The 26,006-nt window shown below is 44.9% G+C and overlaps 4 protein-coding genes and 1 long non-coding RNA gene across 18 annotated transcripts in view; 2 read left to right on the top strand and 3 right to left on the bottom strand.

Annotated features, from left to right (window-relative positions):
- Positions 1 to 574: 574 nt before the first annotated feature.
- On the top strand, positions 575 to 11,278 carry JOSD1 (Josephin domain containing 1). Its single transcript, XM_077339556.1, has 5 exons — positions 575 to 707; positions 1,722 to 2,519; positions 4,421 to 4,549; positions 4,659 to 4,853; positions 9,062 to 11,278. Exons 2-5 carry the CDS (start codon positions 2,335 to 2,337, stop codon positions 9,159 to 9,161), a joined length of 609 nt encoding a protein of 202 aa, XP_077195671.1. The 5' UTR covers positions 575 to 707; positions 1,722 to 2,334; the 3' UTR covers positions 9,162 to 11,278.
- Positions 4,992 to 8,582, bottom strand: LOC143838365 (uncharacterized). The gene is made up of 2 exons (XR_013231364.1): positions 7,695 to 8,582; positions 4,992 to 5,120 (listed from the first exon to the last, which is right to left on the bottom strand). It is a non-coding gene; the product is annotated as an uncharacterized LOC143838365 (long non-coding RNA).
- Positions 11,279 to 11,615: 337 nt separating the features above from the next.
- Positions 11,616 to 16,178, bottom strand: TOMM22 (translocase of outer mitochondrial membrane 22). Its single transcript, XM_077339557.1, has 4 exons — positions 15,994 to 16,178; positions 15,595 to 15,713; positions 13,876 to 13,993; positions 11,616 to 12,288 (listed from the first exon to the last, which is right to left on the bottom strand). The coding sequence occupies exons 1-4, from the start codon at positions 16,102 to 16,104 to the stop codon at positions 12,214 to 12,216; spliced, it is 423 nt and encodes a 140-aa protein (XP_077195672.1). The 5' UTR covers positions 16,105 to 16,178; the 3' UTR covers positions 11,616 to 12,213.
- Positions 16,179 to 17,395: 1,217 nt separating this feature from the next.
- CBY1 (chibby 1, beta catenin antagonist) lies at positions 17,396 to 22,573 on the bottom strand. Of its 3 annotated transcripts, none has more exons than XM_077339554.1 (5): positions 22,296 to 22,573; positions 20,482 to 20,584; positions 19,813 to 19,918; positions 18,533 to 18,648; positions 17,396 to 17,801 (listed from the first exon to the last, which is right to left on the bottom strand). In XM_077339554.1, exons 2-5 carry the CDS (start codon positions 20,557 to 20,559, stop codon positions 17,721 to 17,723), a joined length of 381 nt encoding a protein of 126 aa, XP_077195669.1. In that variant the 5' UTR covers positions 20,560 to 20,584; positions 22,296 to 22,573; the 3' UTR covers positions 17,396 to 17,720. The 3 variants fall into 3 exon arrangements, with proteins under 3 accessions (XP_077195669.1, XP_077195670.1, XP_077195668.1); XM_077339555.1 differs by lacking the exon at positions 22,296 to 22,573 and adding an exon at positions 21,921 to 22,052; XM_077339553.1 differs by lacking the exon at positions 22,296 to 22,573 and adding an exon at positions 21,624 to 21,749.
- FAM227A (family with sequence similarity 227 member A) overlaps positions 21,835 to 26,006 on the top strand; it is a 25,768-nt gene continuing 21,596 nt past the window's right edge. The window contains exons 1-3 of one of the 12 annotated variants that reach the window (XM_077339546.1): positions 21,835 to 21,899; positions 23,975 to 24,110; positions 25,183 to 25,310. In XM_077339546.1, the coding sequence (XP_077195661.1) occupies positions 25,190 to 25,310 (121 nt within the window). In that variant the 5' untranslated portion in view covers positions 21,835 to 21,899; positions 23,975 to 24,110; positions 25,183 to 25,189. Of the gene's footprint in view, positions 22,029 to 22,733; positions 23,003 to 23,072; positions 24,111 to 25,182; positions 25,311 to 26,006 lie in introns of those variants that run through there. The other 11 variants (XM_077339544.1, XM_077339548.1, XM_077339543.1 and 8 more) reach the window with 11 other exon arrangements.

The raw sequence follows: 26,006 nt of genomic DNA, 5'->3' as shown, positions 1-26,006 counted from the left end.
GCCTCAATGTGCCTCAAGATAAAACAGAAAGCGATTGTAGAGCAGTTTCCCAGTTTCTCCATTGCCATTATGGGGAGGAGGCAAATTACCCCGCCCCGTCCTTTTCACCTTTTTAATGTATATTTTAAAAGTGTTCATTTCCTTGCAGTGTGAGACAGATTTGCGCACGTGGACCATTTGCGTCCCAACACAGCAGGCTATAAAATCCGTGCCGTGCCAAAGCAAAACGATGCCTGTGCCAGCCCCCACGCCGGAGGCATCCAGTTACGTGAGCAGAAGCGACCTCGAAAACGCAGCCGTGCAATTACGCGCCCTCCTCCGAGAAGCCCGCTTCGCCCTTGCCAGTCCGGAAAGTCCATGAGCGCAGCCCTCGCGAGCCGTGCCAAAGGAACCGAGCCCGCTTGCTAGCCTCACTCCCCATAGTTTAGTCCCTGCAATTGTGCGCGAGTTCTTTACGGAACGTTGCAGGCAGCCAGTGCGGTTTTGCGCGAGGGCTTAACGCCCGGCAGCTGTTCTGCACACCTAACGAGACTCTCCCTCGACCCGCCTCGGAGCAGCGAACCCCACCTGTTGTGACGTCACGCAGAGTCCCGCTCTGGCGACGTTAATAGGCGGGGCTAAGGGCGCGCGCGCGCGTTACGGCCTGGGATGGGTGACGGCTGCGCATGTGCAGGCTATGCGTCCAAGGTGGTCTGGGCCGCCAGCGGGTGAGTCGGGCTGGGCAGGGGGGCTTTCTCCTCCCCCCCACTTGGAAGGGGGTCCAGCCGGGGGGGGGTCTCCCGCTCTTCGTCTCTGAGGCACCGTGAAGGGTGGACCCCATGAGGGAGCCGCTTCCCTCGGAAGCCACCCTGGGCAGCTCCCCTCCCCACGGGATATCTGAGTCACCCCAAGTTGGCAGCTGATCCAGCGCTGTGCCCCCCCCCTCCCAAGGCCTTAAGGAGGGGCTGCCATAAACAGCAACTTTTTCCTGTTACTAGGGGGGGGGGGGGGAGGCATACCTACAAGGCCTTGCTGTCTGCCCCGCTGTGACTTTACAGTACAGGCCAGAATTACTGGGGCTGCAAGTGTAGAGCCCCATCCCCAGACCCCCATTGTTCTGGGAAGCGGATTCTTCTGGCCACACAGGAGAAGGTGGTGGGAAAGGAGAGCCTCCTCAACTCCACAGGGCCTGGAACGGTTGTATTTGTAAGGCATGGAAAGTCAGCCTTCCCAATCGGGTGAGGGGAGAGGAGGGTGTGAGTCCTAGGTGGTGTAGGTCTTGTAGCTTTGTTGTTGCCTTAGAGCAGCCTTTCTCAAACTTTTTACCATTGAGAACCCTCTGAAACATTCTTCAGGCTTCAAGAACCCCCAAATGTGATGTGATCATGCAGAATATGATTGGGAAACATAGCTGTGTACATGCTCACCCGGGGCCATCCCCTTCCCACCCCCAAGGCCCATTATTGGCCATTGGGGGGTGTCTACATGACCAAATATGATCGTATTGTCTGATAAATGTGTAACAATTTTTTAAAACATATAAAAATTAATTTACTCCTGCTCATTAAGGAAGCCCTTCCAGGGTCAAGAAATGCCAGGGTTTCATAAAGCCCTGCTTGAGAAAGGCTGCCTTAGGTGTAGCTGTAAAAGCCAGTTTTGAGGTACTTATTTATAATTTTGTACTTGGCATAGTGAAAAGGGAGGAAAAACAAGCCTAATTGGATCTGTCTTTTTTCCATCAGGAATACAAGAAGCATTAGCTAGGTGGAGCTGCTTCTTTTCTCCTACTCTGGAAGTAGCAGTTTTCTACCTCTTGGGATCGTTGTTTCTAGGACATATCCTCTCAAGAATGGGAAAATGTACTTGATGCCTGGGTTGGCATTACTATATTATTTTTGAACAGCAGCAGGCTGGCCTTGCTTAATAAAGTTTGTCCTTTGTATTTTGGAAGTGAGCATAATTTCAGAGTTAGCCTGCGGATCTTTTGCTTAGTAGGCATCATTGACCAAAGGAAATGGAGGAAAAGGAGCGATGTGATAAATTCCATCTGACAGTCTGATGTTATGGCCTTGTAAATTTATAAAATATTTTTCGAGGGGAAACCAAGAGAAAGAGGGGAATACATTAATGAACAGTCTTTTGAAAACTGAAGGAGAACAAAGATGGAGGAAAAATTATTCAGCTCTTCAAAAATTTCTTATGCAGTCATCCAATAAAGCCAACGGTTAAAGCAGCAACAGGTTTGCGACTTGTGAACTGGAATTATCTATAAAAGTGGTTAGTTGTTTTTTGTGTGTGGGAAGAGACTCTACATATTTTATCTCTTCCCATCTTCACCTTGTACACTACGAAAAAATGAGTTGTGTGCCATGGAAAGGTGACAAGACCAAATCAGAATCACCAGAAACGCCGCAGCTAATGCCAGTGCATATTTATCATGAAAAACAACGAAGGGAGTTGTGTGCTCTCCATGCCCTCAATAATGTCTTCCAAGACAGCAATGCCTTTACACGAGACACACTACAGGAGATTTTCCAGAGGTAAGCACAACTTGCCTTTACTGGCACTATAATATTCTTTCTGTATGTGTATACTGCTGTTTTGGATTAGTACCTCAGAAACCATTTGTAAGGTAAATAAGTGAAAGAGCTTATTTCTTCTGCCAGCAGCTACCAAACATTTTTCAACAGAGATCCAAACATTCTTGTACAGAGAATATAACTCTGAGCAAAGTTATATTCTGGCATTTGACTTGGAAACAAAATCCATTTAGTGCCACTTTACATAGGTCTTAGATACAATACACATAAAAACCCCATAGATATGTACACATAACAAAAGGGGAGCTAAGTTTGGCTGATGTTCCCAGTTATGTTGACACAGAGTCATACATACGCTTGGTGCCATGTTTGATGTGTGACCTTTAGTCCTTTGAGCTAGTTGATAACCCAGGCAGATCATCTTCATACTGCCTACCATCTGCTATTTGGAAATCAGTGTTTTCTGCAAACATGTCTTTATTTTCCTAATCTTGAACTGCACAGGTGGCTCTACTGTCAAAATGCAGCAGTGCACCCTGTATTCCCTATTATCTGACAAAAGAGTAGATAACATGCTCATAAAAATAGCTTTGACACTTTGTATGTGGCTTGAGCAGAGGAAACTTGAGCTGAACAATAAAGCAATGGTTGCTTAAATCTACACTATTTATTTGGTTTTGTTAAATATCATTCAGCCATTTGTAAGATGAAATTCTCTCCTAGCATGTGTCATGTGTGCCAATTTGAAGTGAATCCCATTGATACAGAATGGTGCCATAAAGGGCTTTCTTAGGGCTTTCTAACTTTAGGATTCAGAGCTCTTATTGAAAAGGAAGATAGGTAAAATAGTGAGGGCAATAGATCCTGTGTTGTTTGTGCAGTGTTTTGTGCAGTCTTAGGGGAGTTCTTTGTATTCCTCACACCTCTCAGGGGCCTTAATTTAAAAGACAACACATGGAATTTGATTCCCTTGAGCTCCATATTGGTCTGTCTGGAAGTGAAAAATCACCTTTGTGTAAAGCCTTTAAAACTTTAGAAAGCCTCTGTTTCTAGGTGCTTGGTTGAAGGCTGTGAAGTTTATATCTTTACAAATATAATTGTGATAATATTATGGATGTAGTTTAGCCCATTGACATTGATTCCTGCAGCAAAATGGGCCCTATCCTTCCTAATTCAGCTGATATTTCTCCTTGCCTGTTTCTTCGCTTAATAGTAATGGATCACAAGTGTCAATTTCAAAAAACTGAGCAATTGAAAAGTAAAGTGTAACAACGAACTAATAGTGATCTCTTAAGTCCTGCCTTATGGGGTTTTCAAGGCAAGAGATGAGAAGAGGTGTATTGTCATTGCCCTGCTCTGCATAGCAGCCTGAGATTTCATTGGTGGTCTCTCATCCGAGTACTTGACCCGCTTAGCTTCCGAGCCCTAGAGGCTGAGCTAGTCAGGCTATTAAATGTCACCTAGTAGAGAGGAAAGATCAATTCATGTTACATGTTTGAGGATGTCATTCCTAATGCAGTCTTATTGAAGCATTGCATTTTACTATTCTTGTCACTGAGGCCAAGATGACCTTCTTTTCTTGCTTCAGATAATATTTGATGTAAGATGTACAAATCTTACAGAAACACTCTTGAATAGGTAGAATATTTTTTGCATTGTGCCTTTTTGAAACTCATATTCTCAGAAGCATTTATCTGAAGATAGTTATATTGGATGAGGCTTCTATTGGGTGTAGTTCAGTCTGTAGCCTCATCTGATAAGGAAGTCTTGCTCCCATAGTTCTGGGTTCTGCAAAGGCTTTATGAACTCCTCTCCAGAAGACCATATCTTCTGATTCAAAGAGCTGGTATTGGGAAAGAGTATGATCATGGGCTTAATGTACATTTTCTTGTTTTGTTCAGGTTGTCTCCCAATACCATGGTGACCCCACACAAGAAGAGCATGCTGGGAAATGGGAACTATGATGTGAACGTCATCATGGCAGCTCTTCAGACCAAAGGCTATGAAGCAGTTTGGTGGGATAAGCGTAGGTAAGGAGATCTAGAGCATCAAGAGAAGCTCACTATCAGCAGAAGACTCTGCTTCTCAGTTGGCTTTTGTAACTGGATGCAAGGGCCTTACTATTTCTTTCTTTCCTAGGGATGTTAATGTAATTGCGCTCTCTAATGTGATGGGCTTCATTATGAATTTGCCCTCAAGCCTCTGCTGGGGTCCATTGAAACTTCCCCTTAAACGGCAACATTGGATCTGTGTTCGGGAAGTGGGAGGTTCTTACTACAATCTTGACTCCAAACTCAAGGTGCCTGAATGGATTGGAGGTGAAAGTGAGCTCAGGTGGGTTGTTTTCCATCTTAGCCTTCAACTGAGAGTTCTGCCTTGGAACACACTGGAAGCTGGAGTATGTCTTTGGCACAGTGTGATTGGGTTTTAACTTCTCTGAGAGGTGGAAAGAATGAAGCTTGACAACAAAGCTTGTTTTAAAGGAACTGTATTGTTAATTCTGGATCTTGGCCTTCAGATTAGGAAAAAGGATACATATGAGATAGGATTCAGAAGTAGGCACTCATTACTCAATATACCACGGACTGTGTGTGTCTTGGCCTGAAGAATGAGTGAAGATTTCTAACTTCAGTTTAAACTGAAATAGTACCGTATTTGCCAGCGTATAAGACGACTGGGCGTATAAGACGACCCCTCAACATTTCCACTCAAAATATAGAATTTGTTACATTACAGTACTATGGGCCACTATGGGCAGCTATGTCTATCCCAACTGAAGTGCACCTGGCGTGTAGGACGACCCCCCCCACTTGGAGGCATGTTTTTCAGGGGGGAAAAGTAGTCTTATACGCCAGCAAATACTGTAATTCTTGTATAACATTCCTTGTGCAGACCAACCACTGAGGTAGAGAGGTAGCAGTTTGTCTGAGGCCGCAAAGTGAATCATGGCAGACTAGGACTTGAATTCAGGTCTCCTGGATCATGTCCAACTGTCTGGCCTTTGAGCTATGAGGAAGAAAAGGCCTGAGGCACAAAGGTTTTAGGTCTCTATTTGTTTGGGAATTTGTATTTTTGTGTCTGATCAAATAATCTAAAATACATTAAAACATTAAAAATATAATTCCCCTATCCTGCTTCAACACCCACAGGAAACTAGACATTAAATGCCTGGGTGAAGAGGTGCATTTTCACCAAACACCAAGAATGATATAATGTAGGTGCCTGTTGAATCGCCAGAGGGAGGCTGTTCCAGAGTCTAGAGGACACTACAGAAAAAGCCCTCCATTGTGTCATTGCCTTTCTGGGAGAGGCAGAACTATACGAAGATTTCAGTGCTCTGGCAGGACTGTAAGGGAGAAGGTTCTCCTTCAAATAAATGGAGGCCAAACCACTTAGGGCTTTGTATGTTAACATCAATGCCTTGACTTGGGCTCAGTAGTGAATAGGGAGCCAGTGCAGATTTTTCAAGACCAGCGTTATGTGTGTCTGGCCAGAGACTCCTGTCAGGAGCTGAGCTGTTGCATTCTGCACCAGTTCCAGCTTTTGGACTATCTTCAAGAGTACATTACAATAGTCCAATCTGGAGGTTACCAGAGTTTGAATGATCATGGCCCAACATCCCATCCAGGAAAGGCCAAAGCTGACAAACCAGTGGGAAATGGAGGTAGGTGCAATGAATCCAGGGAACACCCAGATCTCACATGTTCTTTCTGGGGCAGAGCTACTCCATACAGAACTGGGTGCCCCTTAACTTCTGGGACTTTGTAACTCTTGATACACAGCCTGGATTCAGCCTCAATTTATTGATCATCATCCAATCCATTTCTGTGTCCAAGCAGCAATCAAGCATCTTAGCTGCCTCCCCTGACTCAGAAGGAATGAAGCATGTCATCAATATACTGATGGCACCTTACTCCAAAACTCTTGACTACCTCGCCCAGCAGTTTCATATACAAATTAAAGAGCATGAGAAACAGAAACAACACATGGGGAACTCCCCATGAAAGCTCCAGGAGCATCAAGCAAAAGTTCCCCCCCTCCCATTGTTACTTTCTGGAGCCTACCTTAGATAGAACCCAAACCATCATAGAGCACTGCCTCCAAGTCCCAGTCCTTTAAGTCAGGGGTAGTCAACCTGTGGTCCTCCAGATGCCCATGGACTACAATTCCCATGAGCCCCTGCCAGCAAATGCTGGCAGAGGCTCATGGGAATTGTAGTCCATGGACATCTGGAGGACCACAGGTTGACTACCCCTGCATTTAGTCACTGCAGTGAGATACCATGATCAGTGGTATAAAAAGCCACTGGAAATCTAGGAGAACCAACTGGGTTGCATTTTCCCTCTCCCAATACAGGTCATCCATCAAGGTGACTAAGGCAGTTTCCATGCCAGAACCCTACCTGAAGCCAGACTGAAATAATCCATTTCCTTCATGCATGTCTGCAGTTGAGTAGCCACCACCTTCTCCAACCCCTTGCTCAAAAAGGGAGCATTAGCCACTGGGTGGTAGTTAACTAATACCTCTGGATCCAAGGAGGCCCTCTTGAGGGGTTGTACCACAGCATACTAACACCACTGGCACCTCAGTGGCATTTATCACTCTGACAATCCCCTCCCTGGGCATACCTGCTCAACTAAACTTTATTAGCCATGATGGACAGGGATTGAGGAGACATGTAGTTGGCTGAATCCCCACAAGCAGCTTGATCACCACGTCAAACTGCAATAATTGAAACTGATTCAATGTAATAGAAACGGATGGTACTCTGGGTATCTCTAGGGGACCACTTCCAACATTGGAACTCAATTCCATGTGGATCTGAATGACTCTGTCCTGAAAGTGCCTGGCACATTTATCACAGCAAGTTCTGAAGGTGGCACAGACATATCTTCATGGTTTGATGACAGCAGCTCTTTAACATCTAGAACAGCTCAGCTGGACAGCCACTTGAGGATGCAAGCGAGGCAAAGAAGTAAGCCTCTGGGGAGGGCGGTATATAAATATATATAAAAAATAAAAATAAACCTTTGCTACTGCCACATGGTAGGCACAATAATGTGCTCTATCAAGTGTTTTGTGGGATTTGCTTTGGGTTTTTACACCACTTGTGTTCTAGCTGCGCAAAGATCCCGGCTACAACACACAAGCAGTTAAGTCAGTAGCTCTACTCACCTCACGATTCCGAAGTGAGACCAGAGCCTCGACAAGAACACCAGCCATGTCAGCTGGGAACTCGCCCAGAGTCACCAGGAATCTCTAGGACCATCTCAGTGGTTCTTTCACCCCTGCAGTGAGGAACAGACACCATGAGCCCAAACTTCACCAGATAATGATAATGACAATGGACTCACCACAAGTCCTCTTACGAATAGATACACTCGATAGCAAAGATGAGGCTGAGAGTATGTCTTGCAGGGTGAGTTGAGCCCGTAACTTACTGAGACAGTCCCATGTTTGTCATGGACGTCATGAAGTCCTGAGCTGCTCCGCAAGAGGCATCCTCAGCATAGAAATAGAAGTTTCCTAGTAATTCAGAGCTGGGGTCCTCCAGCACTACATACAAGACAGCTTCCACCAGCCAGACAGGGAAGCAGTTGGGCAGCGGTGTGAATGATAAACCAACAGCATCCCCATTCTGGCTCTCTGGCCCAAATCAAGAACAATCCCTTATGCATTCAAAAAGACTGGTTTGGGGCTAACTTGCATTTAACAGCAGCAGCACCAGGCTAGTGGGGCAGTTGATAGGCTTCCCTATACTCTGAAGATTAGGGGGAAGGGTAGAAGGAGTAATAGACTCCAGATATCTAACCACCTTGAGACCCTTCTTCTGTCGCCATAACTCTTGCTTGTTAGCACTGAAATAAGACCCTTAAGACATCCCTTTGTTCTCTGTGCTGTACAAATCGCCATGGGCAAAATAATCTTTCTTGAGTGGTAAACTTGGGACAAGAGGGAAACCTCCTGGCTTTCACCCAGGAATGGATGTAAACTAGCACCCCCAACACAGCCTCTCACATAGGCTGATGACCCAATTGTAGAAGGGTCGTTCTCTCAGGCTTCCCTCCTTCCCTTCCCTTCATAGTCCGAGGAAGAGTGCTTGTACTTGAAAGTTCACGCCTTGAATAAATCTTCGTTGGTCTTAAAGGTGCCACTGGACTCTGATTCTCTTGTAACCCAGTTTTAGTAGCAGAGAAGCAGAGCCAGACAGAGGGGGTCCAAACATTCCTAACAATTTTTAAAATGCAGTCTCTGTCATAAAACAATTTTTAAAAATCAATTAAACACATAAACAGTTTAAAATAGATAATTGATGGTGTCCTTCAGCCTTGAGCCCTCTGCTGCCTGGCCCCGCCTGCAATGCTGGTGTTTCAGCTGAGGCCTCATTGCAACTCGAGCCCCTGATGTATGCTGAGGCTAGATTCAGAGTCTCCAGGTAGTAGGTCTTCCTCAACAGCAGAGAGGAGCGCTTCTTGAAGGTTAAGGTCAGATTAAAGCTAGTGCCCTTAACTGTCTTTTTTGCTCCGTTTTCAATGTCACAGGAAGTTTTTGAGACACCAGCTGCGAGGAAAGAACTGTGAACTTCTCTTGGTAGTGCCTGAGGACGTAGAGGCACATCAAAGTTGGAGAGCTGATGCATGACCTGCAAACACCTTGTCCTTGCACTACAGTACTGGTCCTTTCTCCTCACCAACTTCTATGTCCTGTGATGTGGATAATAAGTGCTCTAACTCCTCTTTCCTGGAACGTGGAAGCTTGGGGGGGGGGGGTATTTTATTTTAAGGGTGCAATAAAAGCAGCCACAAGGCATTGTCAGGGCCAACATGAAGAACAGAAACTGGACACTTACTGAGAAAAGGGAGAATCAGCTGTGCGCTCTTTAATTAAAATGCATTAATATGCTTTAGGAGTGAGGCATTGGAATCTGCCATTCCCCTTCCTTCCCATTAACCTTAAAGGACTTCAGGCAGTTATACTCTACTGTCCCCAGAAGTTTCCAAAGCTCCTTCTGGCTGGAGATCATGTCTTTCCTTCATGGGAAGGCCGGGGCCAAGTATGCTCCCTTCATATCCACACAAATCCTGCAAACCATATGGGTCTCTCAGGAAACTCTAGATACTCTTAGCAACAGTATGGTGCTTGCAGAGTCCTAGTTGTGCCAAGTGTGTGTGTGTGTGTGGGGGGGGGTGGAATTGGGACCATCACTATGGAACTCCTGTGGTTTTCTTGCCTTCTACTAGTTGATATAAATGCATCCTTTGTTGGTCTGCATAAAGGAGTAGCCATGGTTGGAAGAGGTAAGCTTACTGAAAAACCTCACCTCCCCCCCCCCTTTTTGGGGCAGAGTAGTGAGTCAGCTGTGGTCTAAATGCTTCTTTCTTGTTTGTCCTGTTATGCAGGGGAGTAAAACTAGGATGGAATCATGAAATTAAAGGAAAAGCTGGCTAAATTTTAGCAACTTAAGACAATGCTGATGGAAGAGGAAGGTTTTTTTTTTAATTATTTCCAAGAGGAGAGATGTGAATTAGGCTCAAAAGCCTTTGGCTCCCATAGCAGTTGGAAGTGGTTGTGGTAGGTTGTTCAGCAAGTTGGCCAAGGGTATGAGATTGTTTACTGGAGGTACACTAAGCCACCATCTTCTATTGTTACTGACAGGTAAACAGTCCTCTGAATTAATCTGCTTTATGCTGTGCTACCCTCCTTCCTCCGTCTGTCCCCCAACTCCCACAGGAAACTGAATTACAGTTTTCTTTGTCACCATATTCCTGTGTTACATGTAATATTCTTGCCACAATCAATAATGAAATGGATACTTTAGGATGGTCTTTTCATTATTGGCCCTGGGTTTATTGTTGTTGCATTTTATTACTATTGTTTCTCACCAGCGTCACCTACAATAATATTGGAATAGCAGAAACAGAACCCACATTTTTGCATTTCATACACAGGCAGGCTATTAGCAACAAAGGAGGGCTGAAATGGACTTATCCCACACTGTGGGAGTCTTTGGCCTGCCCTTCCTGAATGTGAGCGGAGTGTATGATGCCAGCTCCTTTAGCATTCCAAGTACCTTCACTCTCCTTTCAGTTTGATGTAGCATGTGGTGTCAAGATGGGAATATGATCTTACCTGTTGGCCTTTGAACAATCTGCAGAAAGCATACTGGAAACCTGAGTGGCTCTTCTCTGCATGTACTACAATTCAAGCCCATTACATCTATTTTACGGAACCCTTCCACTCTGGACTACACATTCCAATGACCAAAACTAGCTGGCAGAATTTGTACACACCTACCCACTTTTCACAAGCAGAACGTCAGGCTTGCAGTTCTGTTTCTGATTTGAAGCCATTTTTTGAAGAGCATTAAAAAAAAAACTCAGCAGGAAAGACTATGCTCTGACTAAAAAGCACTTTGGAGAGACCCTGTTTGCATGGAAGTCAGTGGACCAGTGCACAATATGCAAATACCTTTTTTAAAAAAAAAAAGCTTAAGGCTGTTTCTCTTCTCTATTAATGCCATTGATCTGTTCCTAGGGAAAGTAGTGTGATTCAGCTGCTCAGGAAAAGGGAACATGTGATCACACACCCTCTGGACAGGAGTTATGGTAACAGAGAAAAGAAGCTAGCCCAATCCCTTTGCTTGGGAATGGAGAAGCCCATAATCGTTTTCTTGCTTGTTTGGTTTTGTTATAGCCTTGTCTTGGGTTTGTTTACAGAGATGTATTTTGTTTAACCAAATATTAAAAATGAAAAAAACCCTTTCTGTGCATCTTCCCATTTTTGTTGCATTGAAGTGTTTTGTTTGTAATGATGTATGTAAAGGAAAAATAAGCATCACAATGACGTTAAAAGCTTTAAATAAGACTTTTTGCCCCCCCTATTCTAATTTAGGAAGGATCTCAGATCAGGGGTAGTCAACCTGTGGTCCTCCACATGTCCATCGACTACAATTCTCATGAGCCCCTGCCAGCAAATGACTTTTCCCACCATTCTGTGCTAAACACTCACATATAAGGCTGAGGTATAACATTATATATCATCTAACCTAAAGAAAACAGTCATATATAAAATTTAAACAAGAAAACACTCCCAATGTTTTGCACTGAAACTATTTAATACAAAAGTACTGTAGCTGACTTTGATACTAATAGATTCAGCAGAGAGACTTGGCAAAAATGACTTTTCCCACTTCCCCATATTTTTCAAATACATTTATAGAGCATGTAATTTTCTTCAAGTAAGAGCTCACTGCATATACAGTCTAGTTCACATACTAGATTCTTCTATATGCTGGAATATTCACTCAGGTTCCTTGCTGTTACTGCTCTGAAGTAGGTCCTCAATACAGCAGAATACAGGAATATTTACACTGACACTATTTCTGGTTTTAGTTCGCCAGAATGTGACATATCCTGAGGTGACTTCCTGGAGATAAGGATACCAGAACAGAAGCTATTTAAAGTCTTTGCAGTTACTTATAACGTGGATTGAGTGGATGGAAAAAGTCATGACTGCCCAAGGGGGAAGGCAGGTAGCCCATTTCAGGAGATTCAGACAGGTATCCTGCCCTCCACAGAAAACAGGCTGATGTTCCAATGCTTATGGAGGGGGGGGGGAATGCCCCAGCCTAACCAAAAGTTCCAACCAATAATTTCCAAATTTCCTTTCATGATTTGGCTCCAATGTAATTTCTCTAAATCTTTCCAGGAAGAGAAGGCAGGGCTCCTGGCATACCTCCGGACAGCCCTGTGTTGGGTCCTAATAAAATCTGTAAGAAATCAGGAGAAAACATGACTGAATGCCAGAACATTAACTGGGAAGGATTTTCTTCTCTAATTTGCATGTCTCATTGTTCTTTTGAAGAATACAAGCCCACCATCTGCTGATATTTGGTAATGTTCTTTGTTGCTTTTTTAAAAAATAATTCTGCCCAGACTGCCATAGTGCACAAGGTCAATGTGAGGTTTCTAGTAATTGAAGCAATACAATGCAATGTTTCTCATAGTCCAACACAATGCCTCACAATCAGGATTACTGCTGAGTTTTTCCACCCTTCAGAAGACTAAATAATTGTCAGATCAATACAGAAACATTAGGGCACCAGTTGTGCAAGATTAGGTGCCCATGATCTCTAGTCAGATACTCTAGGAATGTACATGTTTTACCATGAATGATATTCATTGCTGAGCACCTTAAACAGGGATGACATATGCAGCCATGACCCAGTCAATAAAAGATGGAAGCCAACCAAGGTCATAGTCAAATATGCCCATCACAAGAAGAGGAGGATGACTTCTTATGAGGACATATGTAGTCACTTGCTGTAATAATGGTTCCATCCCTCAGATACCTGTCAGAAGAAATGGTAGATCAAAATTTCTACCTCCAGGTGTTAGTTTAAAGCAGGGATTCCCAACCAAAGGTCCATGGGAGTTCTGGAGGGAGTCCACAGCCTTTCTCCTCTGGTCTTAATGAACTCGGCCACTAGCCACTTCCACTGCTCTCCTTCCCTGCCTCCTGACCATGAGTGAGTTCTCTCATGGTTTCTGCACCTGGGAGGGGATGGAGCCTTGATGCCTATACCCCCTTTAAACCGCCTCTGTCTCTCTCCCCAGTACTCCTGTTAACGTGGGTGGTGATGTCATTTCTGGGGGGCTTGGTAGGAAGGCATGACCAACTGACACCACTTCCAGGGCTCCTTGAAGCCTGAAATATGATCTCAGGGTTCCTTCCATGGTCAAAAGGTTGAAAAAAGCAGGTTTAAAGGCTTGAAAAAGTTTATCTTACTTAAAAGGAGAAAAGCAATCATGATTGGAAAGGATATGAATGCATGGATTTGGTATTAATGTGTGTCTACAGCAGGGGAAAAGTTAATATGTAATGGGTGTGTCTGGGGGTAGATTATACATATAAGGAATTGTGAGACATTACGTATGTAAAAGGAACTATACAAATGAACATATAAAAATGAAACTATGTTTACATTTAGGAAGCTAATGAGGGGATGGGATGGGGGGTTGAGGGGGAGGAACAGAAGTGGTTAAGGGTCTAGAGTTCAAAAGTTCACCTGCAGGCACCACTCCAAGCACATGGCCCCAGTAAGTCAATCCATCTGAATTGCTTATGCAAGAAGAGGCAGTCATATATTTTGAACGGATTGTATTTTAAAACAAAGTAGTTTTTAAAACTGGTATTATATTTAAGTAATTTTATATTTTAATCTTGTAATAAGCTGCCTAAAGCCCACTGGGGAGTAGCAGGATAAAAAGCCAAAAATAAATACATAACTAATTTCAAAAACAGGATAAGAATCACTAAATGAATAGGCCACACAAGAAAGTAATTCACTCCTTACCTGTCGTTGCTGCAGTTGCTGCTGCTGCTCCATCTGAAGTTTTTCCGTTTCAAAAACAACAGGAAGAACTAAGATCATGAAGGAGGTGGTCCCAATCCACAAAGCTGCCCTGGAGAATCTTTAGCAATAGAAGGACATTAGTAAAGCAATTGTTTTCCATCTCTGCTACAATGGATATACCATTATAGGAAAGAATATGCCTTACTTCACTTTAAAACTTGCATATTGTTCCAGATTTAGGAGCCATTTACAAAACTCAGGAGCTACCCCAGCATCACCTACTTGCCTAGAGATCCAATACCATAGTTTGATCCCCTTGCTTTCTTTCTCAGCAAACCTGCTTTGAGTGCTACTGATATAGCTGAATCCTAATGTGTTTTCTTCATCCTTGGCAATGGGCAGTAGCACAGAGGTCTGCTTTACATGCAAAAGTTCACATATTCAGTTCCTAGCAACTTCAGTAGTGAATGATCTTTTCCTGAGAATCTAGACAGCAGCTGCTAGTTAAAGCAAACAGGCCAATGGCCATTTGAAACCTCAGATGCCAGCTGGAGAAAGTTGCTGTTCCCAGAAGACATAGTGGTTTGGTCTTGGCTTTGTTATGCTCCAAATCCAGCATTCTTCAATCCTCACTACCCCTATGATTAACGAGTAAGGAGGGGGAGGAAATCTCATCTCCTTTGTTCTTGAGGTGTCTGGATTCCAGTTGAGAAATGCTGTACCTATTTTCTCATGTCCCTAGAATTAACATGGGGGCCCCAATAAATTCAATGGCATAAAATATCAGTTTGGCAGATCACATTGCTTGCAATAGACCATAAAGTAGATGACATATTTTAAGGAATATAAGGACAAAGCTATTTAACAAGACTAGCTTGAAGATTGAAGAGAATAACAATAATAATTTTATATCCTGCCCTTCCCAGTTGGCTCAGGGCGGGTAATGATGAATGAGAATCTATATTTCCTAGTATACTGAAAATCCCCCATTACTTTTCTCTTTTTAATAAAACAGCAAGTTTCATTTAATCTCATATTCCGAAAATGTTCAATTGTTTTCTTGACATTTTTCTTGTTAAGCTTTATGAATTCTCAATTGCTCAACAATCAATTGAAGAACATAAAAAGGTTACTTATGCCTTCACACTGTGTACAAACCATCACACATTGCTTCTTTCATACAGCACAGGGCTTTAAGTTAAAAACCATGAAATAAAGAGGAGCTGTTTTTTACATCTCAAAGTGGCTTACAAATTCCTTTCCCTTCCTCTCCCCACAAGACACCCTGTGAGGTAGATGAGCCTGAGAAAGCTCTGAGAGAAGTTCTGAAAGAACAGCTCTAAGAGAATTATGACTAGCCCAAGGTCACCCAGCAGCCTGCATGTGGAGGGAGGGGGAATCAATTCTGGTTCTCCAAATATATTCTTTTTGCAGTCTTTGGTGCAGAACGGGCCATTAATGACATTTAGATCGAAAGCCCTGTGAGGTTAGAAATGTTTGTCTTTTGAAAAACTGCTGCAACTGCTCCAATTCTGTGAGATAATGCAGATTAACTAACAAATATTTCAGAGTTTATTGTTGTGCAGCACTAGTAATGGAATACTACCCTGCTCACCAACAACACACATAACACAGTGCTCATGAGTCACAATTCTAACGTGATCTAACAGAGAAGAGGGTATAAGGGCAAGACGGGATGTGGGCACCTCCATTCCTCACCTGTACATTTTCTGGGCAACAGAACAAGACAAGTCGAAGGTCGCTCCGGCTGCAGTCCGGACGCTCTCGGGGAACATCTCTGTCAACCCCCAAAGCCTCTCTCCCAACGTCTCATCCAGCTGCAATCAGAATCAAGAAGCCCGGTGGGCGGGCGCTGCCTGGCCAGCCTCCCCTTCCTCCACCATCAGGGCCCATCCGCACCTTCCTGCAGCCCCAGGCCCCCTCCAGCTCCAGCTTCTGGCGCCCCACAGCCAAGGGGAAGCACCCTGGCCCCGTCGCCCTCTCCCCACCCGCAGCCACACCAGCCCGGCCCGCCCCCGGAGAGTGACCTCTCGCACATGGCCAGGCCAGACTCGGCAGGAAGGGCACGCCGCGGGAAGGGCGAAGCTGCCGCGCTACCTCCTCGTCCTCGTCCTCCTCCGTCATCTCTTCCTCCAGCTCTTCGGCCTTGCCCGCGCCCGCCTTGGGCAGGACCAAGTCCTCGGGGGAGAGAGGCGTCGCGGCGGCCATGACTGCAACTAGGGAACCGGGAGAGCCCAGACCAGCGGCCAGCAGCGGCTAGAACGGCACCGGAAGCGAGGGAAGTCAAAGGGCGCGGCGCGTTCGATGCGCAGCGACCCCTAGCGGCATCAGCGGCGAGGGCTGGCCTGTGGCTGGAGCGCGCGGAAGATCAAAGAGAAACCCACAAGTCCGGCCAACACGATTGTGCTCTAAAGCGGGGGTATTCATGGACTACAATTCCCATGAACCCCTGCCAGCAAACGCTGGCAGGGGCTCATGGGAATTGTAGTCCATGGATATCTAGAGGACCACAGGTGGACTACCCCGGCTCTAAAGGCCAGGCGCAACGGCTCTATTGCCATTGTGGGGATAGAGAAAGTGAGGTTCACCACAGCGATTTTCCCCAGGCATGATCTATAACAGTGGTCAACGCTTGACAATTTTACTGAGCCTGGGGGGCACGGGGTAGTCTTTTGCCGAGGGACATCGCCGCGGCCTGAGCCCCTGCTCCGCTTGCTCAATACCTTTAAAAATTACGTAGAAACGCATGGAGACCAATGAATGCCACCATTTTGCCTTACCACTACACGATGTGATGTAGAAACACACATATGAAAGGATAAAATTAGCTAAGGATCCTTTTTTTGCCAGGACAAAAGCCAGGAAGGAAATGCATCTGGACCTCAGGAAGCTGAGTTCCATTTAACAGTTTCCTATTAATGTGCCATTTCAATTACATATAGAGGCAGGAACAGAAATGGAGGGATTTAAATCCATACCCAGGAGGCAAAACAGTATGGTGATGAAACAGATAATATGGGCCACGGGCTCACACTTTCCTGTACACCCCTCTAACTGTCAGTCAGCTTCAGAGTCCAACCCATACCCAGAATGACAACAAACTTATTTGCAGCACGCAGCTTTAGTAAGCCACACAGAATTCTTCAAGAACGTTTATAATATAATAATAAATAATCAGATGTCAGATTCATTTCCTTCATTCATACATACTTCAGAGCTATAGAAAGGGGGCCCAGAGAATTATGCTTATCCCCAGTATGGTATCTATGTCAGCTCATGGGCAGGAACTGAAGTCCAAACCTTATATCACCAGCTATAAGAGTGACAGGGTTCAGAGGTACACAACGCAATCTTAAACAGCAGTGGATCTGAAATAGATGTTCAGAAAGATAAGAGTGTGCGAGATCTCTACATGCATCCTTTCTCTCCCATATTCAAATCACATTACTTTTACTGCCTTTGCCTGGGAGGTAAGGGTGGGTCAAAGAAGAAAAGCATATTATTTGAAAAGTACTTTATTGGATAGAACAAAAGTATGTTGCACAGGAATGTTAAGAGCAACTGAAAAAGAAGCTTCAGAAAGGTGCCATTTTAAGCCGAGAAAGCCCACTGATCTGATTCCTGACTGCACCTGAGACCTTATTAACGTTTCTCAATTGGGATCTTGGTGACATGTCTTATTGGGACCAACAAGATGCGAAACCAGAATACTACAGTCTTCCTAGTCAGATGTGACTTCATCAGTTCTGGGAAGTACACATTTTAAAATCCAGATCATCATGTTCTCTCCTTCTTGCCATTTCCAGGTGACCCTCAATTCCTGCTCACTTCCTCTTCTGGCTGTAATTTTTCAGTTCCTCCAGTTCTTTCTCCATGAGATGGGATTCTGCAGTTGTTTCAGAAAGCTGCAAATGGAAAGCAGCAACAGCAATAAGAGAATAATCTTGTTTTTCCCATGATGCACCAGTGCTGGTAAGTTAACAGCATATAAAAAGAACCTTTGGCTTAAGTCCCTGAAGATGTAGATTTCATATCCATATTCCACATTAAGGTCCTCTGTAGTGTGGGACTTGGTATTCTCAGTTAAGGCAGGACACCCTCCTGGACCTAGCTATCCATATATGGTTGTGCACGGCAAGGGAAGAGTGGCACAAGTGGATGAGCATGATCAGACTGACAACAGTGGATGAGGACAATGGTTTCTATGCCATTATTCTGCTTCTCAAAAGGGAATTCCAGGAAAATAGTTTGAAAACCACTATTCTTTCTCCAGCAAGCATGTGTTCAGGAGCTTATGACTGGATTATTCACCAATCCGCAAATCCAACAGTGGAACAAATCCAAAACCAAAGCAAGATGCTGTAGTACAGAACTGCATCCACTAGTACTGTGGAAAACGGAAGGTTAGGGAAAAGAGTTGGGAGCTACTGTTTTATTTACAATCCAGAATTTCCAGGAACCCAGAAAAAATGGATTAGAGTTTGGACAGAGATTGGGATCTGAACCAATAAACAGAGGTATCCCCTCTGCTGCGTCATGTGGTGCCTCCCTCTCTCAGTTTCAGTTTTCCTGTTCTCATTAGAAAGACCCATGAATGCAAGATAGCCAAAGGCAAGCAGTGTCACCCCATTCTCACCATATCCAACAAAATATCCACTTTTAGCCTCAAGAGATTGTTCTCTTCCTCCAGCTGCTGGTTCCGTTTGCGTAGTCTCTGGGTCTCTCTGCGGTCTCCACTGCCCCCAAATGAGTCTATAAGTGAAAAAGGGGGATGGTATTAATAATTATCCTGCACTGCCAATCCCACACTGCCTCCAGCCCTCGAAAAAAGGCTCAGCAGTTGTTGGCCTTGGCCAGACAGGAATACTGAGCTTGACAGAAAATGACACTACTACCAAGGTGTAAACATCCCAACACATGCCAAAAGACCTACAAATGCCTTCCCTGGTAAAAGCAGGCTGGAGACAGAGCCAGTAGTGGTGTCTGTCAGGAAGGGGACTGAGCATAGCTGAGGTTCCCCAGCGGAGCACCAACACCCAAGAAGACCCAAGCAACAGTGTCCGTTCCACATATGGTATATAACCTGTGCCTGCAATCGTGATATAAAAGAAGGACCAAAAGGTCTTACCTTCCATAACTGGGTCCAGGACAGAGACAGCAAGCACAGGCAGCAATCAACCAATCATGAATGAAATATCCCTCTTCCAACTAAGGCTGGTAACCAAGACTCAGGATGTTGGGGCTACCGTCACATCAGGATGTGTCCTCTAAGGCAGTGGTCCCCAACCTTTTTATCACTGGGTACTGGTCAACGCTTGACAATTTTACTGAGGCCCGGGGGGGGTAGTCTTTTGACGAGGGACATTGCCGCCGCCTGAGCCCCTGCTCCACTTGCTTTCCTGCCAGTGCCCCTGACTTCCCGCCGCCTGCTGGGGGGCGCTGCCAGCAGCAGCTGTGCAGTGCCATGCTGAGGGGGAGCCCCAGCCATGGCAGCCGCTGGAGAGCACCAAAGGTGAGCCAGCAGCAGAGTGGCAGGGCAGCCCCCGAGGCAGCAGCCGGGGAGGAGGATGAGGAGGAGCTGCGGCCCGGTACCGACTGATCCACGGACCGGTACCGGTCCCCAGACCAGGGGTTGGGGACAGCTGCTCTAAGGTACTGGATGATACCCTGATTATGACTTGGTGTTAAAGCAGGGGACTCTGATCTGGAGAACCAGGTTTGAGTCCCTATTCCTCCACATGCAGCCAGCTGGGTGATCTTGGTCTAGTCACAGTTCCCTTGGAGCTCTCTCATCCACACCTATCTCACAGGCTATCTGTTGTGGGGAGAGAAAGGGAAAGGTGTTTGTAAACCACTTTGGGACTCCTTTGGGTAGTAAAAGGGCATAAAACTCAGCTGTTCTTCTTCCTTCCTCACCTGTAATCCACTGGCCATTCTCAAACTTCAGACTCTGTCCAGCAAGGGTCATTGTTGGAGTGCCATAGTCTAGGCCCAGCTCAATCTCACGGGTAGATCTATCCAGCTGTAGGGAGAAAGCTGATTCAACATGTTTAAAGAACCTATTTTCACCCCCCCCCCAGATTCTTCTCCTTCATGTTTTAATATTCAGTACAAATGTTAACAAGAGTGAGGTTACATGATGCGGAGGGGAGGAAATTCTTCATTCTCCCATTGGCCCCTGCTTCCTCCCAACTTGCTGGCTCCAACCCCATCTCTTTTGTCCACCTCCCCCAGCCCTTCCTTCATCCAGAGTACAGATTTGAAAGGGGAGATTTAAAGCATTGTCTTTGTTTTTTCTTCCAAAGAAGGATCAGCCGGGTTAATTATCCCTCTCCCAGCCTCAGTGTTTCTTATCTGTAAAAAGAAAATGTGAATTGACTGACTGCCTCCAAACAGCTGTGAAGCTCAACTGCTGCATTTCTAGAATCCTTGATCTGCAACAGTTAGTATAGAGAGGCGACAGATTCTGAGAGGTTCCACTCCTGAGTTGCTATCCTGTGTCGTGTGGACCTGAGGCACTGGTTAAACGAGACAAAGCGCCCTTGCACAAGTCTGCCCACTCGCACTCCAGATTCTAGAACTTACCGAGTGCAGGTTGGAAAGGGAAGCTGATTTCCTGGGTGGGGTTTTCTTGGGACTGAAGGTGTTCCCAAAGAGCGGCATTGTCCCCCAGCCTGAAAACCTTGCTCTGGTTGCCGATATGCAAAAGCAACAAAGGAAACAAAGAATGGCAAAAGGGACATCAGAAAGGGTTGAAACATGCACATTCTGTGAGGCAACACCCTTGGCCAAATAATGGAAAAATGGTGTCTCTCTCCCCCAAAAAAACAAACAAAAAACCCTGAGTTTGTATCCCTCCTTGATTGGAGAACAAGCAAAAGCATTCTCAGTTCTCTCCTCCCCAAAATGCCTTAGCCCATCCCTCATTTGGGTTATGGGTGAGGGGAATTTACTGTCAATGAGTTTCATAGAATGGCTCTGCATTGTAGTATTACGGGAGCAGAAGAGAAATCTTTCTGATCCACTTCTTCTACAGCATGCAAAATTTTGGAGATCTCCATTAAGTGATTCCCGCACCCCAAACTAAAAATGCCTAGAGGCTTTATCTTTCCTTCATACGGTAAGCACACCAACTCCTGTGATCATTCAGTCATACTAATTCCAACTTTTCAGTATTTCAGTGCCTCCCGCATTTCCTAACAAGATGCCTAGCTTAGGCATGGCTAACACATGGAACACAGTGGGCCCACAGAGCACAGGGGACGAATTGGGCTTTTCCACTGAAGAAGAGGACTTATTTTTTATACCCTCCTTTTCACTGCCTGATGGGAGTCTCAAAGCAGTTTACAATTGCCTTCCTTTTCTCGCCCCACAACAGACACCTTCTGAGGTAGGTGGAGCTGAGAGAGCTTTGACAGAACTGTTCTGTGAGAACAGCAGTATCAGAGTTGTGACAAGTCCAAGGTCATAGAATAGAATCATAGAGTTGGAAGGGGCCATACAGGCCATCTAGTCCAACCCCCCTGTTCAACGCAGGATCAGCCCAAAGCATCCTAAAGCATCCAAGAAAAGTGTGTATCCAGCCTTTGCTTGAAGACTGCCAGTGAGGGGGAGTTCACCACCTCCTTAGGCTGCCTATTCCACTGCTGAACTACACTGACTGTGAAATTTGTTTTCCTGATATCTAGCCTATATCATTGTACATTCTATATTGTTGTACATGTCACCTGGCTGGCTTCATGTGGAGGAGCAGGGAATCAATTTGGCTCGCTAGATTAGGAGCTGCGGCACTTAACCACGACACCACGCCAAGTGGGGAAACCAGCATCGCAGGATTCTACAACACACGTGTAGACCAGAACTCAGCTATTATGAGCTAGCAGGGCTGAATGTGGAAGGAATTCTGACACCATTCAGATCCCATTTCTCCCTCCCTACCATACACTTCTCACAAAGAGAACAGACAGACATCCATCAGGTGCAGCTCAGCTCATGGCTACGAGGTAATCACTTGAAATGTGCACCTGGTGAAAACGGAAGATGCTTCACAAAGAAAAGCGTCAGCTCTGCACACATCCACAAAACCCTGGGTCCGCAACCCAATCGGCTCCACCAAAGCAGGCCTACGCTGGGTATGGATCCATGCAAGGGGAATTCCTAGCTTCGCTCGCGAAGAAAACCTAATCGTCTGAATGCGTATTTCAGTACTGGTGGGGGACGAAATGGGCAGTACGAAGAGCGGAGCAGCACCACTGCCTTGGCAGATGCAACGCTGCACAACCGCACGGACCAACCAGCCGTTGGAATCACCAGACCAGCCTTTTTACGCGAATATCCTCGCCACCCTCTTTTATAGCTGCTGTTTACGTTTCTGCCAATCCGCGCAGGCGCACACTTACCACGGTTTCCAAACTTCGCGAACCCGGGTGGGTGGCAGAGGGACGCGTGGGTAACAGGAGCAACAGTCGAGCAAAGAGATGGAGGACTCTACCACGAGGCACGGGGGGGGGGGGGAGCCGGTACAGATGTATTTCATAAAGCACAGGCGAATTAGCACCGTCTTATCCAAAAGCTGGACGCGAGTCAAGCGATTTTCTAGAGAGGACTCTAGCAGGGCGTATCAGAAAGCGTCCACCCGTTTCTTTTCCTATAATGGTTGCGTCCCAAACCGCCGTAAAGGGCGGAGAGAGAAACAGCGCCTCGCTCGGGACCATACCATTGATAAGGGGGGGGTGGGAGAGTATGAACCTAGCTTCCTTCCCCGTTATTATTTATATTAATAATGCCATTGCCTAGTTACTAGAAACGGCAGCAAATCGCTCCCCTCATGGGGATCCCCAAGAGCAGCGAGTGGTCTGGGCCTCCTTTCAAAGAGGCGAAAATGCCCGTGATATGGTTTGCGCCGTGCGGTTGCTATGGTTATAGCGGGACGCCCGTTCCCAAGCAAGAAGCGGGTTGGAGTTCCGGCCTATCCCGGGAGAGGACGGCGGAGCCCTGGACCCGGCGCAGGGCTAAAGGAGCCAGCGGGCACTTGGCGGCCAGGCGGTGATTTGACTTGAGGCCGCTGCTAGATAACTTAAAGGAAGCTTTCCTCGCCTTATTTAGGGTGGGGAGGAAATATTCTTTTCCTTCTCACGCCCGCCACTAGTTAGGGTTGCCAGCTCTGGGTTGGGGGATGCCTGGAGACTGTGGGGGTGGAGCCGGGAGTGGGCGGGATTTGGGAAGGAACTCAAAGGTATATAATGCTATGGAGTCCACCCTCCAAAACAGCCATTTTCTCCCGGGGAACTGATCTCTGTTCCCTGGCGATGAGCTATAATTGCATTTGGGAAGGCACTTTCCACCTACCATGGATTGCTTTTCTTTATTAGTAGTAGCTGGGTGCATGACACATATGCACCCTCTATTTCACTGCAGCCAGTTAGGTAGGAGCATCAGACTAGTATTTGGAGAATCCAAGTTTGAATCCCTACTGGTGCCATGGGAATTCATTGGGTGAAGATTTTATGAGGATATCATGGAGGAGAGGAGAGTGATGTAAGCCATTTTGGGTTTCCACTGGGGGAGGAAGGCAGGACATAAATGGATTAAATAGTAGTGTGAAGAAGAGTACTTTTGATATATAGTGGGTGGGCTCAAAAGACAAACTTTCTCTATTATAGAATGCACCAGTCTAAGGCTGCAGTTTTGTACATGCTTATTGTGCCAGTAAACATAGTGGGACTTGTTTGACTAGACATGCATAAGATGCTACTGTCAGCTTTACTGTGTATCTTCAAGTTAAGCATGCTGAACAGCTACATAAGTTCTGCCTGTACTAGCCAAAGGAAGGGGATTCTCCAAAGTCTCGAAGGTCTTGTTAGCAGGAAAGGGAAAGAGTTAAACTGCTACAGAAATCCAAAATCTCATTTATTTTTGGCTATAACTATAATGAAACTTGTTGACCAGTTTGATCAGTGTATTTCTACTCTACAGTTCAATTGAGCTCAATGGAATATAATTTGAAAGCAATGTGCATAGGATTGCAGGGCTAAAATGCTATGTATATTTTAAAATAATAATTTGTCTTTACCTATAGTTTGAATGAAGTATATAAAGCAAAGTAACAGGATTCAAGAGAATGTAAATAGTGTTTCAAAACTGAGGACCACTGTTTGAAGAAGTTTGCCTTTCAGATTCTGTGTCATCACATCAGAGAAGCATAAAGGTAATATGTAAGTATTTCCAGGCTTTATGTTTCTTCTGTATGTATCTACAATGCCATCCTAAGCAGAATTACACCCTCGCAAGTCCATTGAAATAAGTGGTCTTAACTCTTATATACAACTCTTCTTAGGATGGTACTGCTGAACTTCTTTTGCTCCTGGCACAAATGTAACCTAAAACAAGGGCCAAATTAAATGTGTGCTGGGAGATCCGTTGATGGATAGCACAATATCTTAGCACTTTGGCCCAGAGTCTGCAAAACCCTTCAACTTAATATTAAGGATCAAACTCAAGCTTATAGCATAGCCTCAATGACCATTTATGCACTGGGAACTTCACTGTCCCAGTTCCGGTGCAGGAGCACAAATCGGGGGCGGATGAAGTGCACGGGGCCAAATGCTTCCCCATGTGGGTGCAGGAAGAGGTGGGGCAACCTGCCACAACTAAAACTCCAGCGTACAGCATGGCATGAAACCTCCAGTTCATAAATGGTCAATAAAATCAATGCATCCTAATGTCTCCACCAACTAGGTAGATTTTGGCATTACTGCCATTATCAGTGGTCAGACATCAGATAAAACCAGCATACATAAAATACAATAAATACAATAATTGTTATATACAGTTAGCTCCTTTACATGCTGCAGCAAACTTTGGATGAAGGTTATATTTCATGCTAGTTTTATTTGATGTCTGACCATTGATAAAGATGGTAACACCGAAACGCATCTGGTCAGTGGAGGCATTAATATGCATGCATGCATTGATTTTATTGAGGCTATACTATAAGCCTTGGGTTTTTAACTTAAATATTAGTACTAAATTTTTAAAATTGTGTTCTACTCTACATAGACTTAAATTAATTTTCTTTGTTGGCTGCAACAATTGCTACAAAGTAATAGAAATAAGCCAGAAGTTGCTTTAGAGTCCCCCCTCCACAGTTGTATATGGTGGTGGTGACCTTATAATCAGTTCTAAACAATAACAGGTAAAGTTCAAGTGAGATCATGTTTTGTGACCAACACGTTGGGAAAGTTTGTATGGAAATAAGTTGTTGATGTTTTCCCTTCTCCCCTACAGAAGAAAGATGGAATTTATACCTACTAATTCCTTTGTGACCCCTTTAAAGGGATTCTTGATATTGTCACCAGCAACTCAGAAAAAGAAAGATGGCACCATATACTCTAAATTAGATGACAAACCACGAAGTATCCTTTGCTCATGGTCACATAGTAAACAATTTAGATTTATATGGCTTTATACACTTACACATTCAGTTTTATTTTTGATTTGATAGAAAAGCTTCTCTGATTATCTGGTACTTATTTAGTGCCTCTGGCATGTTCCTTTTTCAAAAGAGAGCATAAGTGTGGGGAGATCTTGCCTGCCAAACTTCAAGTGCTCATTCATGAAAAATAAAAGTAATGGCAACCTGCTTTACAGGATTATTGTGCAGATAAAAATAAAGAAGCACTCTTACTTGTCCTAAACTTACAATAAACCATTGTGGGCAGCTGGCAGCTATTGGACCACATCTGGCACTCAAATTATCTATAGTTGGTTGAACATAATAGCTTTGAAACAAGTTTTTTTAGTCCCTTCCAGCACACTGCCAGCTTCAGGATTTAGAGGTTGTAGCCTTCTGTAGAGTCCCTTTCTTTCCCAAACTTGGAAGTTTATCAGTGACTGCTTCTACACAAGGACAGTTTTCTGTGTAGCTTTCATTGTTGCTGCAAATACGAAGGCACTTTGTCCATTTCAGCCCCTATGATCACCGTTCTCCTGTCATTACCAGAGGGCCTTATTAAAAAACAAATCTGCATTTGACATGTTGCTATAGTATTATTATAAAAAACCTGTCAACTAGCACCTTTGAATAATCAGCTTTCAGTTTTTAAAGAAGA

Source organism: Paroedura picta, chromosome 5, assembly GCF_049243985.1.
Source record: "Paroedura picta isolate Pp20150507F chromosome 5, Ppicta_v3.0, whole genome shotgun sequence".
In the NCBI taxonomy this organism is placed as follows: Eukaryota; Metazoa; Chordata; class Lepidosauria; order Squamata; family Gekkonidae; genus Paroedura; species Paroedura picta.
Note: the sequence above shows the minus strand (reverse complement) of the source record. Positions and strands in the feature narration are given on the sequence as shown.